The sequence below is a fragment of the Aricia agestis genome, chromosome 22 (assembly GCF_905147365.1).
Source record: "Aricia agestis chromosome 22, ilAriAges1.1, whole genome shotgun sequence".
Lineage (NCBI taxonomy): Eukaryota > Metazoa > Arthropoda > Insecta > Lepidoptera > Lycaenidae > Aricia > Aricia agestis.
Window position 1 is genome coordinate 3,006,027 of NC_056427.1, and position 18,412 is coordinate 3,024,438.

The following is an 18,412-nucleotide window of genomic DNA, read 5'->3' on the forward strand; positions in this document are numbered from 1 at the left end:
TATAAAGTACTAGATGTTCCGCGCGGCTTCGCCCGCGTAATTTAGGAATGTCACGAAAACTGTAAAGAAAAAAAACCTATGTCTTTTCACGTGGTCTATTGTTCATGTGTGCCAAATAACATAAAAATTGATCCAGTGGTTTCTGAAGATAATAAGCAATTTTAAATAATTTCCTCCGTTTTGTCCACACTTTGTATACGTGGGAGAGCCATGCTTTGGCACGAATGGGCCGGCTCGACCGGAGAAATACCACGTTCTCGCAGAAAACCCGCGTGAAACAGCGCTTGCGCTGTGTTTTGCCGAGTGAGTGAGTTTACCGGAGGCCCAATTCCCTTCCCTACCCTCCCCTATTTCCTTCCCTTCCCTACCCTTCCCTATTACCCTATTCCCTCTTAAAAGGCCGGCAACGCACCTGCAGCTCTTTTGATGCTGCGTGTGTCCATGGGCGACGAAAGTTGTTTTCCATCAGGTGACCCGTTTGCTCGTTTGCCCCCTAATTTCATAAAAAAAAAAAAAAAACGTTTCTCTATTTATTCGCTCCTATTAGTCTTAGCGTGATAAAATATAGCCTATAGCCTTCCTCGATAAATAGGCCATCTAACACTGAAATAATTTATCAAATCGGACCGGTAGTTCTTGAGATTAGCGCGTTCAAACAAACAAAATAACTTTTTAAACTTTCGCGTTGCATTATAATTAAACTTTTTAATCGGGACTTAACGCGACTTATTTAAGTAGTAATGCTACTACGAGTACATACTTTTTCTTGACCGACCGCCCGGTGCAAACGAAGACGTCGCGCTCCTGCAGTCCCCTCGTGACCACGGCCGTTGCAACACGGCCGAAACGTCGAGAAAAAGTATGTACTCGTAGTAGCATTACTACTTAAATAAGTCGCGTTAAGTCCCGATTAAAAAGTTTAAACAAACTAACTCTTCCGCTTTATAATATAGTATAGTTTCAGACTCTATCTTACCAAAGTTGGAAGAAACAAACCAGCTAGCTTGCTAGCATCCAACTAAGTTAAAGTAGTCTCGTAGTGTCACGACTGATGAAAGATAAGGCTCGAGGTAGCTCTAATATCTAAATTCAGACAGATTTTTTAAAGGCATAGCTTCCTTTATAAATCAAGAACCATGCATCTTAATCAACCGTGAGATCACAATATCAAGCGTTTTCGTTGTTGTTACCACCGTTGATCTTGGCGACATTTTTATACGTGGGAGAGCCATGCTTCGGCACGAATGGGCCGGCTCGACCGTAGAAATACCACGTTCTCACAGAAAACCGGCGTGAAACAGTGCTTGCGCTGTGTTTCGCCGAGTGAGTGAGTTTACCGGAGGCCCAATATCCTACCATATTCCCTTCCCTACCCTCCCCTATTCCCTTCCCTTCCCATCCCTACCCTATTACCCTATTCCCTTTTAAAGGCCGGCAACGCACCTGCAGCTCTTCTGATGCTGCGAGTGCCCATGGGCGACGGAAGTTGCTTTCCATCAGGTGACCCGTTTGCTCGTTTGCCTCCTTATTTCATAAAAATAAAAAAAATAAGCGTTGCAGTGCTGGGAATGTGTGGTGGGCCAATTGCTCGTAAAAATATAACTATTATTAATGTCAAACAAGAAAATTAGCTAGCATCGTCCCAAAGACTTAAAAGCACTTTTTGTTTTTTCAAAGTGGTGATTGAATCAACATGAAATCCAAAGTTGCTAAGCCGTTGCTTATTGATGAACACATAACCAGAACAAAGCTATAGTACTTTCTTGTCAGAGAAATGATTACGCTGCTATCTTTTATTGTTCTAACTTTGAAAGCACCTCAGTAGTTTCCAGGGATCCAACCACAGAAATAAATCAAAATAGAACGCGTGTGCGTTGCTAAGGAATCGATCGTGTCAATTTTTGCTTTGCATTTAGTTAGAACAAATAACTTACCCGTAGCAGGAAATACCTCCTTTTGACCGATTTACTTTCGTACTTATGTTTTTACAATAAGACACTGCACAATGAGGCATTTTCGCACAACCGCTTCGGTGTAATCAAGTCGAGACGTGCGCGCTGACTGAATGAACGTTTAACGAATCTTGCACGACAGAGCAAGATTGAAACACGCGTACTCCACCCACTTAGCCGTTCTATCTTGATTTATTTCTGTGGATCCAATCCATGAAGATTCATCTAGCCACTAGCATTACAGGATACTCACGTTGTGCGTGAAGTGGACGCTGGTGTGCCAGGGGTTGGCGCGGACGGCGCAGTCCAGGTACACGTCGGAGCCCTCCACCAGCGCGCCCGGGTCGAGGTTGGCGCCCAGCCGCAGCGACACCACCGGCAGATCTGTAATACCGGACTGATGTAAGGAATTGGTGATAGAAGGAAAGGAAGGTTAGCTATAAAGTATAAAAGATACCAAAGGATGGATAGGAACAGGCTTGTTCATTGTTAGCACTACCGAATAGTATCTACTATCTTATAACATTGCGGCGGTCAATTTATCTAAGAGCGCTTACAGACGAAGGGCAACGAAAAGGGCCGGCACGCGTCGACGGCAGTAAGCGGCAGTCGACATATTGTGCCGTTCGTCAGTTGGAAGCCTAAATTGTTAAGGCGACACCTTGATAATTTGCGTGTAGCGATATCGATTTTTCTCAGCAATGACTAAAGCTAAGAAATTAAAGTTCTTTGTCAGTATTCATCATGTCTTTGTCTTTGAATTACCTATAGCATAACACGATTGGTCAACTTTTATAACACAAAATAATCATTCAAAAAGACCTCTGTAAAAAAAGGGATTCCTAATTTGCAAACAGAGGAGAGTGATTTAAGCTTCCAAAATTTGTACATAGATTGGTTCAAGCATACACTTTAATAATTTGCCTATAGCTTATATGAAATGTATTTATGGTTTTTAAATTACGCGACAAAAACCATTTTGTCGCTACGCCCTTTCCATTTTTTGCTGTTCCATTGCTTATATGAGTAGAAAACAAACAATCTTAAACATATCCAACGCCGTTTTTTGCTTTAAAGCGGCGTCACCTTAAGGCGTCTTTTTAAAATAGGGCTGCCAAGCGATGACCTTGGAAAAACTATTTTGCATACTATACAATATTCTAAATGCTAAAGTGTGTCCGTCTGTCGGTCTTTTACCTCTTTAAGCGAAACCGCTGAACCGATTTTGCTGAAATTTGGTATGGAGAATAATGAAGATACGTACCTATTTTGACATGACATGACAGAACATAGGATACTTTTTACCCCGGGAAAAATGTACGGTTGTCCATGCCTGCCGATGTTTCATTACTCATTACTATAATATAAGGCTGAATTTCGACTACTTCGTGTAGACTAAACAAAAAATCCTTTCCACCTTGGGTTTTGAATGAGCAAGGTCAGAGTTTATCCCCCACGGACCTTTGACTTATTGGATCTGAAGGATCATTAATATTAAACAATATTTTGATGAAACACGAACTTTAGATACACTCGACAGATGATAACATGTTACATAACATGTTGAGGTACAGAATAGATAAGAACAGACGACAAGTTAGTCCGGTTAACGAATGACTCAAAAGAGAGGGTATAAAGGGGTATAGAGTGCGTGAGCGGGAACCTAAACGATTTCTGCTGGAACTTATTCAGAGTGATTAGGGGCAAAACATACTAAAAGTCCTGACGTCTAGGAGGTGAGTCGGAGGGAGGGGAGGGCGACAAAGGTCTTGGTTTTTCGTCAATAACTAAAAAACTATGCGTTGTAGCAAAAAATATTCTATGACGACATTAAAGCTTATTAAATTTTCTATAAATTAGATTCTATACCATATTCTCATCCGTTTTCGAACTACACGCTCAGGAAAAGTGAAAATTAAGATAGAAGTTGTTTACATAGACTTTGATTTTTAAATGGCCTTTTCTTTATCCTTGGTAATCAAATATTTACAGAGACGATAACTTTGTCTAATTACTTCTTTAACGTATAAAGACAGGAATCGTTGTGCATCACTTTCAACTTTTCCTAAAACAACATTTGCATATTCAGGTTCATGTATTTTTTCATCATTGCCCGTATTTCTTAATGCTTCTATAACGCCAGTAAAACTTTCACGACGTTATATGGTTAATTACCACAACACAAATCGAAAAGCATGTCAGCCACGAAACGAATTCCGCTATATTTTAGTCTTTCTGTGATTGCCACAACGCGTCATGCGCGTTTTCATTGGAGCATATTTTATACGTGGGAGAACCATGCTTCGGCACGAATGGGTCGGCTCGACCGGAGAAATACCACGTTCTCACAGAAAACCGGCGTGAAACAGCGCTAGCGCTTCGCCGAGTGAGTGAGTTTACCGGAGGCCCAATCCCCTACCCTATTCCCTTCCCTACCCTCCCCAATTCCCTTCCCATCCCTACCCTCCCCTATTACCCTATTCCCTCTTAAAAGGCCGGCAACGCACCTGCAGCTCTTCTGATGCTGCGAGTGTCCATGGGCGACGGAAGTTGCTTTCCATCAGGTGACCCGTTTGCTCGTTTGCCCCCTTATTTCATAAAAAAAAGCCATAACACGAATTTCGCGATGTGGATGTTTTATTGTGACCACAATGCGTTGTAACTTGTAAGCTTTTTTTCGCTGACTGAGCGTTTTCAATATTTGAGCGTAAAATACTTATCTATAATAAATATTAATATTATAAAGCGGAAGAGTTTGTTTGTTTGATCGCGCTTATTACTGGTCCGATTTGAGAATTTATTTCAGCGTTAGATTGCTCATATATCTTCATCATATATCATATATTTGACGACCTCTGTGGCTCAGTTGGTGGGCTGTTGGTAGCTCAAGCCGGGGGTCGCGGGTTCGAATCCCGCCGACGGAACAAAAAGTTTTCAAAGTTCCTGGGTCATGGATGTGTATTAAATATGTGTATCATATAATAAAAATCTTAAATACATGTATAGTATAAAAGTATTAAATATATTTCCGTTGTCTGGTACCTGTAACACAAGTCCTTCAGGTACTTAGCACGGGGCCAGACTGACGTGGTGTGAAGCGTCCATAGATATTATTATTATATCGAGGAAGGCTATATTTTAGTACGCTAAGGGTCATTTTATATTAGCGCAGAGTCGAAGCGAAGCGAAGCGAATTCCCAAATACTGAACACATTAAATTCAACCTTAACTACAGAGCGTAATGCATACATTACTGGTCGTGCGCATTCGCGTGAATTCGCGCGGATGCGCGCGCTTTTTTAAATTCTCAGAAGTAATAAAGTGCATTAACACTTTGTAGTTAAGGTTGAATTTGTTATGTTCAGTCTTCGATGCGCTTCGACTCTGCGCTAGTATAAATTGACCCTAAGACTAATAGGACCGGAACGTCTACTTATAGAATAAAGCTTACCTTCTGTCTGTATTTATGCTACAAGACGCCGAGGTCTGATAGAAACATATAGTAATTACGTGAAGACAAGATGTGTTAATTACAGACTAGTTTTAAGTCCAGACTTTCTGGGCTGAAAAGGTATGTATAATGAAGGTTAAGAGGTTTTTAGTACTTGCCCTTTTAGTCGGGGTTGAAAGATGTTTTTATGTTTTATTCATCAGCACTTGAAATCTTGTCGAAATATTCACATTAACGGGCAGAACGGAAAATTCGGAACGATGAAAAAATAACTCTGCGGTATTGCAATAGAACTGAAAATCCAGTGGCGTAAGGTCGATTGTCTATGTCCAATACGTGACAGATGTCACAAAATGTCAACGTCAAAAGTGACAGCTGTCAAATCGTGTCTTCGAAGCCGTCGAAATCGTATACTGGTAACTTCGCCAGACCTTTTCTACATAGAGCATATTCTTCTCGAGATACTTTGATATTGACACAACTCACTCAGTCGGCCAAAATAAATACGAGACGAATCAGACTAGAACAGTACTCACGCTGTATCTCCAGCTTCCAGCCGTCCTCCCGGGTGGAGTGCGGCACGGTGGGCTGCACGGCGCGACAGGAGAGCACTCTCCCGGCGTCGTCGATGGACGGCACCAGCGTCAGGATGCTGCTGGTCACGTTGCCATCAGGGGACACCTAAGAACGAGATGCTTTGGTAGAAAGAGATAGTAAACTTAGGTTGCATCTCTTTTGTTGCGGTGGGTTGATCGTGACCGTAACGATACCTAAACGGGGAGTGGATCACCATGGGGTTTAGTGGGTAGTTCCTCGGAGAGTCCCACATACCCCGGCCGATGTCCCTTGCGAGGTGCTTTGCTTTGCGCATCCCAATTCCCAAGCATTTCCCAATGTAAAAAAGAAACGGTTGCGTCTCTTTAGATTCTTGACCTCACAAGGGACACAAGAGAGAGGTACACATTTTTTTTTTTTATGAAATAAGGGGGCAAACGAGCAAACGGGTCACCTGATGGAAAGCAACTTCCGTCGCCCATGGACACTCGCAGCATCAGAAGAGCTGCAAGTGCGTTGCCGACCTTTTAAGAGGAAATAGGGTAATAGGGGAGGGTAGGGAAGGGAAGGGAAGGGAATAGTTGAGGGTAGGGAAGGGAATAGGGTAGGGGTTAGGGGATTGGGCCTCCGGTAAACTCACTCACTCGGCGAAACACAGCGCAAGCGCTGTTTTACGCCGGTTTTCATCGGTATTTACACATAATACTTTTCGAACGGTATAAAGAAATTCTAAAAGGAATCCTAAGTAATATGGTTCAAATTCGAACAACTCAACGTTGGCCATGTAAATACCATTATTATTTCTGTTCACCTGAGGGTCCAATATTAATTTAGTTGTTGTTGACTTCGGTTGTTTTGGCAAACTAATTTCGGCACAAAACTGTTGATCTACCTCAAATGAACGTCTATATTCCGATATTACTTGCTTTAATTAAATATAACTTAGGTAAAGTCTAAATGTCAGGCGAAGTTATTATCATATTGTAAATGGCTTTAGGGAGATAGCGCGACCGCTTTCAGAAATGTCAACCAGTGATTATTGATCCATGTTTCTTTCGTGGTTCTTTTAACCTTGAAAATAGGCAACCCTACGAGATTCTAGAGGACCTTTCTGCCAATATCCTCTGTACTTTTGTGCATTTCTTGACTCGTTCCTAATCCCGTCCCCTTTTTAAACATAGAGATCCTTTATGATCTAGAAATATTGTGTCACAATCCCTTGAAGACGTATTATTCCCCGTTGCTACCTACCTATGGGACTAAAGAGTAAGTAACTGTAGCCTCCGTGGTCCAGTGGTTAAGAGCGTGGCTCTTGACTCGGAGGTCGTGGATTCGATTCCCGCGTTGGAAACATGTTATTTCCAAGTTTAGTTAGGACAATGCAGGCTGATCACCTGATTGACAAGTAACATGATCAATGCGTCAGATGGGCATGTAAAAAGCCGGTCCTGCGCCTAATCTCTCGCCAGTCGTGTCGGTTTTCCGTCCCACGTGGGTTATCAGAGAAAAAGAAATAGAGAGTGCTCGTGTACTGCGCACACACTTGGGCACTATGAAATTACTCATGCTTAACTGGCTTGGTTTCAATGAAACTGGCCACCTTCACCGAAACCGGTGTGGGAGTTATGGGACTAATCACTAATGTGAAAGCACCTCACTTTCCTCCTCACCGCTCACTTTACACTCTTCGCAAGCGAATTCTTAAGAATTTTCAAGACATTTAAGATTCAGATTCAGAGCATTTCAATGTTGCTAGGAATTGCAGGAAAATATGTCACAATCGAATACGGCATGCTTTCATCCTGAATCTTACTGATTCGTAAGCTTGCGCGAGATTAAGTGAATTTTTCGCGCGCATACCGTCTAACCAACCTACCGACGGTAAGAAAGCGTGAACCAGATTAAAGGAGTGATCCTCAAAACCTGCTCAAGATTCCCTGAAGTTACATACCGTTTCCCGCACCGTCGTCAGCCGCACCCCACCTTTCCACCAGGAGATGCTGGGCTTGGGTCGGGCGCCGACCGCCTGGCACACCAGCTCCGTGCTCACTCCCGCCACCAGCGGCCTCTTACCGCCCAGCAGACGGACCCAGAGGAGGTGCACTGGAAGAGAGATCCTTGAGAAAATCTGGCTTTGAAGGTAAGCAAAGTATGGAGATGTAAAGCTGATCACGCATCGAGGGTTGTTAAATTATATTTGCCACCAGGCGCCGCGATGTAGCCGTCAGGTGCCTTACTCCCGAAACTGATATCTATGATATTCAACGGTTTTTTGACACTTTAGCCATCTAAAATATGTCCAAGGGGGATATTAGATTATCATATATATTGGATCCGAGATCATTGAGTCAATGATATTGGATAATGTAATATAGACATATGATTCATTTCTTCCTTGATCATAGATTTTTGACATTTGTTGAGAGATTGGATCCAATACGGTCATAGAAATAGGTGTTGCCAGTTATTTAATATAAAAAAGAGTTTTAATTTCTTGTTCGTTAATATGTTTCAAATAATGTAATGTAATTATTTTTCTAATTATATACTTGGATAATCTTGCTGAAATAACAAAAAACAAGCCATATTAAAAATGACGATGTCTTTTGACAAATCGAATTCTCTGAGATCTAGTAACCCTGACGTCAATCAATACCTGTCAGCGTTAGCGCTCTCCATTGGCTATTGAAACCACATATGACGTAAAATAGGATCAATGAAATATGATAATGTAATATGCAGATATGATCAAATGATCATATATATTGGATCCTATATATGATCATATAAATGATAATGTAATACCCCCCTAAAAATGTAAAAACCGTTGAAATCGAAAACCGAAATCGATATCAGTTTCGGGAGTAATGGTCTGTCGTGTCAAATATACATTTAAATATTATCGTGACACATTCCAGCTAATTCGTGATATTTGACAGCAGTTTGACACGATAGACCACGGCTATATTGCGGCCAAATAGAATTCCAACAACCCTCTTTACTTTATCAGCACCGTGTGCGCCGAACGCACCGCGTAGTAAATGTAGTTTCGTGCGGCACGTACGGTGCGGACAAATGTGCGAGATTTCACATCATTTCATCATACAACGAATTCTAAAATGCGGCGCGTTCGGTGCGTGCTTGCTGATAAATGTGCGACCACCTTTAGGAGTGGTGGTTGGAAGAAAGATTTCAGTGTTCGGCTATTAAGAGGATTCCACACCGCCATTTTTTCCATACAAACGTTGTCCCCTGTTTCCTCCCTGGATAATGCTAGTAGAGTTATAATTTTTTTCCTGAATATCTACGTCCACTAATACAATGTCCCTATGTTTTCTTTTTTTCATAATTTAATTATTAAATAAGATATGAACGCGACGTTCAAAAACCTAAAAAAATGGCCAGATTTTCCGCTGTGTTCAAACGTCCAGAAAACAGATTTGGCTAGATTATACAAAAAAAAGCAAAACATAGGAACACAGCTCAAGCCTTTTTTTAATCTTTAATGAAAAAAGTACTTAAATCGGTTAAGTTTTGGAGAAGGAATCAGACGACAACGAATCGTTGATTTTCTGGATTTTCTGCAGTTGTCTCTATCGCGTTCTGCGGTATAGGCTTAAGGTAAGGGAGACAGCTATAGATATTACACGTACTTTTTTTTCATTTCTCTAGCCCCTGGTGTATCCTCTTAAGATCTAAAAGTAACACTCGATCATAGAAATTATTCACAAGATTCTGCTGATGTGAAAACGCTTAAACGAACATTGAACATCAAAATGAACCTGGTCTAATAAAAAAATGAAAGTTGTACTATAGAACACACCAAGATGGTTCGGACCATTCACCATAGTACAACTTCAACAATGCTACATCAGATCTTTTAATAGTTTAATGTTATTTTTATGATATCCAAAGACATCTTGGAACATCTTGGATTTACCAATATTTAAGTACATTTACCTCCCATAATTCCAACTAAAACTCAAGGTAGCGACGACGATGCTCTAAATGTTTTGGCTTTATCTCTGAAAGTTTGAGATTCGTAGAATTAGCTGAGATTCCCGTCTCAATAGTTTCAAACTTTCCAACTAGATGAGTAGGTCTGTTCAGCGATTTGCTACATCAATAAGTGCTTGATTGAAAATTGTTTGAGATAAATTATTTTGTGTTACAGCAGAATTCATAGTAATACAGAGATATTGATTGCCTAATAATTAGCAATAATGAGGAGCCCTAGAACAATTTTTTTTATTACTATCAAGCAAATTTTTTGTGAGTAGCTTCATTTTGATTATACGGACAACATTTTTATCTGCGAAAAATCTTGAAAGTGGTAGCTAGCAGAGAGAAGGATTTCATTACTTTGACTTGATGGCCCTAAAATAAGGATTGTTCTATTTGTAGGACAATGGTACTCTTAAATTAAATAACTATTAACCTATCAATATACAAAAAAATCAGCTTGTTAAGGTTCCGTTTTAGGGTTCAGTAGTCAACGATGTTTACAGTAGTGGTGAGCTGGAAAGCATATTAGCTAGGCTGGCCAGCTGTGACTCAAGAAAGTCTTTGGGGGAGGCTTTTGCCCAGCAGTGGGACAGTTAACGCTACTTTAAAATAAAAAAACCCTTTAACCATTCGGGAGTTAAAATGCCACAGACAGACATACACAACTGACACAAAATTAAGTGATACTTTGAATACTTACAATTAACATCGATGGTGAGAGTTTCTGACACTGGCGCCAATGATGGATCTGTGACAGCCTGTGAAACAAAGTATAAATTTATAAAGAAATCAATGGTATTAGCCCGGCCGCACATTGTCCGAAATTTCTGATCAGAAACAGCTGAACGTCCGCGCCGTCTCTTACATTTTGTACTGAGCCGAGTGGGCTCGAACTCGCCGGAAGGATATTTCGGATAGTGCGCGGGGTGGCGGTCCGGCGAAATTCAACTGTTTCTGATCAGAATTCGGACAATGTGCGGCCGGGCTTATAGATCCACTAGAATATCTATCCCAAACCCGCGGCTCGCGGGTCGCATGCGGCCCGCCGGGGCTTTATCTGTGGCCCGCGTGAAGTTAAACCATTTTGAATTTCACGCCCACCGGCAAAATAATGTACAGTACTCCCAAATTAATAATGCGCACGCAAATCTTCGCTAATTGTCGTAATCATGGAAACACCCGAATCTATGAAACGTAAGAGCCCCAAAAATGCACTTGCATTTTGCACCTTGGTCAAAGGAAATAGAAGTCAATATCATATAGCCGGTGGCTGTCCGCTGTCGCCGGTCCGTCAATAAGTGCTATAACTCACCGGCAAGCCATCGCGGCGTTACATTGGTAACGTCAGGTGCCTCTACGTCGCTGCAAAGCGCTGTTTTTCTTAAATTTAAGTTTAAAGCAGCGCTTGCAGCGACGTCTTCCGACTCTCGGGAAATACGATCGTTGCCGAAAAATTATGAAAATTTCTATGCACATTATCATTTTGGGAGTACTGTAAAGTCGGCGTGAAAGTCGTGAAATAATTTCCACTTTTAAATCGTTAATTTTGAAGAACGTTATTTTTTAACCCTAACTTTTGTTGCGGCCCGTGGCACCAATACCAAGACATGTTTGTGGCCCGTATGAAAAATGGGTTGGGGGCCACTTGACTAGAAGAAGCCCGTAACCGCCGACATTCGTTTATCGCGCGGGAACCTTACATTTTTTCGGGGTAAAAAGTATAGTCCTTTTCTGGGACTCAACGTATGGACGCAACCAAATTTCAGAAAAATCGGTTCAGCCGTTTAGGCGTGTAGAGGCAACAGACATACCGACTTTCGCATGTATAATATTAGTATGGATAGTTACTGCAGCTTCAAAGAGATAATTCAGTAAAAAAAAATAAAATTGAACATGCTACGGTGCTGGTCAATTAACTTCACGGCTCATTCCAAATCGTAACTCTCGGTTTGAAATCTGTAATTATTCCTGAAAGTCCATCGGCACGTGAAATGTACGCCGGCGGCGGTCGACAGATAATTTGGATCAAATAATTTGGATATTTCAGTGTTCAATATTGCCAGGCCAAGCCAATAGAGGTGTTGAAAATTGACACGCGTGAATATGACCATAGATACGTTGCGACTAAACTTGTGTGGTGTTTTAATTGGTTTGTGATTATTCACGTCATTGGTGATTCACGTTACACCTGGCACGACGCACGTGACGTTACAACTAGCACGCGACTCGCCTGGCACGTGACTCACCTGGCAAGTGAGACCTGGCACGCCACTCACCTGGCACGACGCACGTGACGTCACAACTAGCACGCGACTCGCCTGCCACGTGACTAGGGAATGCAAATCTCGCGAGATTGGGGCTCAAGCGAGATCCCGCGAGTTTATGAATACAATACCGCGAGATCTCGCCAATTTCGAGATCTGGCGAGATTAGCAGTTTGGTGGGTTTTTTTGCTAATAATCACAATATTTGAATAGATTACGAAAAAAGTAATAAACATTATAAGTATTATAAGATTACATTCATTTTCACGAATTTTTCAATTGAATTTTATGCATCAAACATTGTTTGACGTATTTGTCTATAATTTTTTAAGTAGTAAACTTTGACATAAGTACGTATCCATCAAATAACAAATGAAAGAAACAACCAGTCTCCTCTTCTAATGTGCGCTTTTATACTTTTGGACGTGGCGGTAATATCGTAGACGTCCGCGGTAAAAAGATAACATAGGGAAGTACAGTGCAAGGAAATGAAGACGTTTTAAATTTCCGTCGACGACAACTTTTTAACGTGCACGTTAGAGGACATCACGACGTCTACACTTCTGAACCGTACAAAACGTCCGCGGTGCGTAAAATCAAAAGGGCATTGAACGTACCCAACGTTTTATCGTGGATGCCGGCGTCCACGATAACATGACGTCCAGTATTATAACAGCGCACACTATCAAATACAAATCTTTTAGTAATAAAACAGTTCTTTTGTAACTAACAAAACAACGAGAAGTCAAAATTTTGGACCTAGTTGAAAATTATAGTGGACAGTTGCTTAGGCCAGCTCTTCTTTTTCACAGTAATAATATACACTTTTCATGCACTTTTTCCACTTTTATTAATTAATAACAATTATGTTTTACACGACCGGTTTCGATAAAATCATCATCAGGATATTATAGACCTGATGATGATTTTATCGAAACCGGTCGTGTAAAACATAATTGTTATTAATAAAAGTGGAAAAAGTGCATGAAAAGTGTATATTATTACTGTGAAACATGAATTTCCACCAAGAAGTTACGGTACATTCAATATCACAGCTCCTCTTTGTTTTAACTCCGTGATCGCAACTCCGTCCGTGTCAGTCCGCGCTTCGAATAAGACGTTTATATAAATAAAAAATAAAAATAAAAAATGTTTTATTTCTGAGTAGATTTTAAGAAAATACTTTCGGAATGTTAATATTAGCTACGGTGCCTACCACCGGTTCGGGAACTATCCCGGCGAGAAGAACCGGCGTAAGAAACTCGCACGGGGCCCACTTTTTTTACCAAAAAAAAGTGAGGTAAAAAAAATTATTCTTTTAAAATAAAATTTACAATGCTGTAACTTAAAATTATACAATGTCAACATACATACACAGTAAGTCATGTACAATAATGTAGAAGTAGCCTTGTAAGCAGCCATCCTACTCCCAAGATGTGCCATCGTTTATGAAATCATTGACCTTATAATAAGCTTTGGCACACAAACGCTCTTTGACTACTTTCTTAAATTTATTAATGGAAAGATTTTGAACGTTTTCTGGGATTTTATTGAAAAGGCGTACACATACCTTTAAAAGATTTACTGACTTTACTAAGTCTGATCACTGGCAAATCTAGCTTGTACTTATTTCTGGTGTTTCTACAATGAATGTCACCTTTAGCTTTAAATTTATATATATTTTTTGTAACATGTATTACATTATCCAAAATGTATTGAGAAGCTACTGTCAGAATACCAATTTCTTTAAACTTTTCTCTCAAAGATTCAAATGTAGACATTTGGTAAATCGAACGTATAGCTCGCTTCTGCAGCACAAAGATAGTATTAATATCGGCAGCGTTTCCCCATAAAAGGATACCATATGACATTTTACTGTGAAAATAGCTAAAGTATACTAATCGTGCTGTGTCTTCGTCAGAAATTTCCCTAATCTTTCTGACTGCATATGCTGCAGAACTGAGTCTATCTGCGAGTTTAGCAATATGAGGACCCCACTGTAATTTACTATCTAGTGTGATACCTAAAAAGACAGTAGTGTCCAGCAAATTCATTTTCTCGTCATTCAATAGTACATTGGTTTGAACTTGCCGTACATTGGACAAAGTAAACTTTAAACATTTAGTTTTCGTAGAATTCAAAAGTAACCTCGTCAAACTGCTCAAGTGTAATCTCGTCAAACTCGCGAGATCTCGCCTTTTTTTCGTCCGAGATCAATCTCGCTAAAAATGCCGAGATCTTGCACGAGATTGCATTCCCTACGTGACTCACCTGACAAGTGACACCTGGCACGCCATTCACCTGGCACGACGCACGTGACGTTACAACTAGCACGCGACTCGCCTGGTACGTGACTCACCTGGCACGCCCCACGCGACGTTACAGCTAGGACGCGACTCGCCTGGCACGTGACGTTGGTGCCGTAGTCGTCGCGGCGCAGCGGGAAGCTGACGCTGGCTCTGGTCTCGGAGTTGGCCAGCAGCGCGTGACGTCACACCTGGCACGCGACTCACCTGGCACGTGACGTTGGTGCCGTAGTTGGCGCGGCGCAGCGGGAAGGTGACGCTGGCTCTGGTCTCGGAGTTCGCCAGCAGCGCGTGACGTCACACCTGGCACGGGACTCACCTGGCACGTGACGTTGGTGCCGTAGTCGGCGCGGCGCAGCGGGAAGCTGACGCTGGCTCTGGTCTCGGAGTTGGCCAGCAGCGCGTGACGTCACACCTGGCACGGGACTCACCTGGCACGTGACGTTGGTGCCGTAGTCGGCGCGGCGCAGCGGGAAGCTGACGCTGGCTCTGGTCTCGGAGTTGGCCAGCAGCGCGTGACGTCACACCTGGCACGGGACTCACCTGGCACGTGACGTTGGTGCCGTAGTCGGCGCGGCGCAGCGGGAAGCTGACGCTGGCTCTGGTCTCGGAGTTGGCCAGCAGCGCGTGACGTCACACCTGGCACGGGACTCACCTGGCACGTGACGTTGGTGCCGTAGTCGGCGCGGCGCAGCGGGAAGCTTACGCTGGCTCTGGTCTCGGAGTTGGCCAGCAGCGCGTGACGTCACACCTGGCACGGGACTCACCTGGCACGTGACGTTGGTGCCGTAGTCGGCGCGGCGCAGCGGGAAGCTGACGCTGGCTCTGGTCTCGGAGTTGGCCAGCAACGCGTGAGACTTCCACCAAGACACACGCGCTGGAGGACGACCTGGACAAGTAGAGAGAGAAGCAGGTCAAATCATGAGAGACAAACTACAACAATAATATTACCAAGATTTTTTGACTGGTCTGATTTAAATGACAATAGATCATAAAAAGATACAATCTGTTTTTCACATGTGAAGGCTTTACCGCGTTCATTCCTTTTGAATCCCCAGCGAAAACAAAGGACGTCGGTTTGGCGGGGACTGGGGTGTTATGGTCGAGAGTGCACAAGTAGCAACAGTTCATCATCAATGCGCTAACGTCCTGAAAGATTGGTTTATCTGAAGTTGCTTAGTTCTTGCGAATTTATCAGTTCAATATTTTGTTCAATATACTTGGCATTTATTAAAATTTTGAAGGAGGGGTTGTTTTTACTGACTTCAAAAAAGGAGGTTAGCAATTTCTATGTATGTAATATTTCCAGAACTGCCCAGTTTTCGTATATGTTAGTCTTTATCAGCGTCTGAACAAATGTGCCTTTCAAAGGTGTATGAATTGTTTTTATGTTTGTGTTCGCATATCTCTGGAACTACAAGTCCGATTTGAGTGATTCTTTTTTGTTGTACTAGGTATAGTTCAACTAAGGAAACGCTGTAAGTTTCATCAAAATAGGTTCAGTAGTTTTTATAGGAGATGAGACACAGACAGTTTTAATTCTTAATTACGTACAATTTTGAAGTCGGTTTATCTTTTTAAAACACTATTACTTATTTCTTGATTCAACATGCTAGCAAGTCGCAATATAATAAGCAAGGTGTCGGATTATAGACGGCATAAAAATACAATTGACAAAAAGGATCAGTGTGTTATGTCATGACACGAAAATCCGTTGTGTTAGGACCGAGTAAATATTGGCACGGCATACTCGCGCCACCTGCAGCTCCCGGCGCTAAAATATCAAAAAAATATACACGCCATCGACGTACCATTAAAGGACGTAAATAAGTAATAAGTAGTTTGAAAAACGAAAAAAACACGCTTTTCAATATTTTTTTTTATTTAACAAATTATTGCATTCTCATTGGCTCTTAAGACGTATACAAAGTTTTGAATTAATTAGACTACTGGAGATCGTACTAAAGATTCCGTTACATACAAATCGTGCTAAAGATTCCGTTACATACAGCCCGAGCTAAAGATTTTGGCAGTCGTAGTTTTATATTAATTGTGGCTTACAAGCCAAAATAAATTAAGTGAAGTGTGTAATGTTTTTGTTCTTGTTTCTATCCTATCCTATTTTTATATAATATCCTATTTTTATTGTGGTTGTTAAACTATTGATCCGATTTAATGCCGTCCCCCGAGCAAACGACCTTACGGCGACACTTACTTAGACATTATTTGCGGGAATTCGTCATATACAGGGTGCAATTAAACCTTCCTGCCAATTTTTTTCCAGGGCTAGTCCATTTAACAAAAAAAATTGGGTGTTTTTATTTTTTAATGACATATTTTATTCCATTTAAAATCGTTGCAGAACGGTCACTCGCGGCGCCGGATTTGAGCAGGGGTGACGCGAGGGAGGCGCGCGCGCGGGGGCACGTAATGCGCGGGCGACGCGAAGTGTCCATTAATTATAGTATTTTTTAGGATAACTTTCGGAAGCTATTTCTCAACATTTTAGTACTGAGTGATTATAAAAGAAAAAATACGTGTATTTTTATTTTTAACAAGGACCAATATATCAAAATTTGGCAGGAAGGTTTAATTGCACCCTGTATATCAACAGAACGGAGATTTTACGAGTCTTTGTAAGTAGTTCCATTTTGTTTCCATTCATATTATTTTGATCTTAAATGTAAACAAAAATTCATACTCGACCAAAATAATGGCGTTGTATTTCATTAAGCAATTAAAACAAGACATTTAAATTGCCAGAATTATAGCCGCGACATTAAGCTTTATTTACTTTTGCATCAAAATTAATTGCAATGGAGTTTTCTGTCGTGAGACGTCCATAAATATAGTATATCAACGCTGGAAGTTAATAAAATTCGTACAAAAAATGGTAAACAGTTTTTGTTTGCTATACCCGTTTTAATACACCTTTTAACTGGTATTGTTTAGTATTGATTTTCGCTTTAAAAATTATACGTGTGTTATGTGACAAGCTTATAAAGGTACGCAATTAAATAAATTGACGTTCAAATGTACAATAATCTATATTAATATTAGTACCTGGATGACCGAGCTTTGCTCGGTATAGCAAACACTCATTGACTTCGTGTTACTTAATAACGCCATCTGCTGGTCGTTAAAACAATTAGTTGCTTACAAAATAGTATTATTATTCGCCAATAGATGTCAGGAAGAGTCATATTTTTCTGTTTATCGATTAACGATACACGATACAAAACACGCATAAAAAGACATTTTCTGAAAATGATTCCTAGCTAGATCGATTTATCGCCCCCAAAACCCCCTATATACTAAATTTCATGAAAATCGTTGGAGCCGATTCCGAGATTCCAATTATATATATATATATATATATATATATATATATATATATATATATATATATATATATATATATATATATATATATATATATATAAAGTGTGTCTGTCTGTCTGTAACCTCTTCACCCTTAAACCAAGGAACTGATTTTGATGAAATTCAGTATGGAGATATTTTGAGTCTCGGGAAAGGAAGTATGATACTTTTAATAACGGAAAAATGTACGGTACCCGCACGATAATCGAATTTCTGAGTTGCGGTTATCTAAATAGGTAGTCTATACATTTTCTGTCAAATTAAAGTTAACTTATCATTAAACTATCTAGTTTAATGATAAGTTAACTTTAATTTGTCTATACATTTTCTGTCAAATTAAAGTTAACTTATCATTAAACTAGATTACACCCGCAAATCTGGTACGCCAAAATTCTTTCATCGCGCGGGAACCGTACATTTTTCCGTGATAAAAAGTATCCTATGTCCTTTCCCGGAACTAAATGTATCTCCATACAAAATTTCAGAAAAACGATTTGA

The 18,412-nt window shown here is 40.8% G+C and overlaps 1 protein-coding gene across 1 annotated transcript in view; it reads right to left on the minus strand.

Moving 5' to 3' along the window:
- Positions 1-18,412, minus strand: part of LOC121738111 (nephrin-like) — a 93,312-nt gene that overhangs the window by 23,629 nt on the left and 51,271 nt on the right. Inside the window, exons 7-11 of the mRNA XM_042129949.1 lie at positions 15,301-15,422; positions 10,664-10,721; positions 7,910-8,061; positions 5,940-6,084; positions 2,206-2,336 (exon numbers count right to left, since the gene is read on the minus strand). Coding sequence (XP_041985883.1) covers positions 2,206-2,336; positions 5,940-6,084; positions 7,910-8,061; positions 10,664-10,721; positions 15,301-15,422 — 608 coding nt within the window. The remainder of the gene's footprint in view (positions 1-2,205; positions 2,337-5,939; positions 6,085-7,909; positions 8,062-10,663; positions 10,722-15,300; positions 15,423-18,412) is intronic.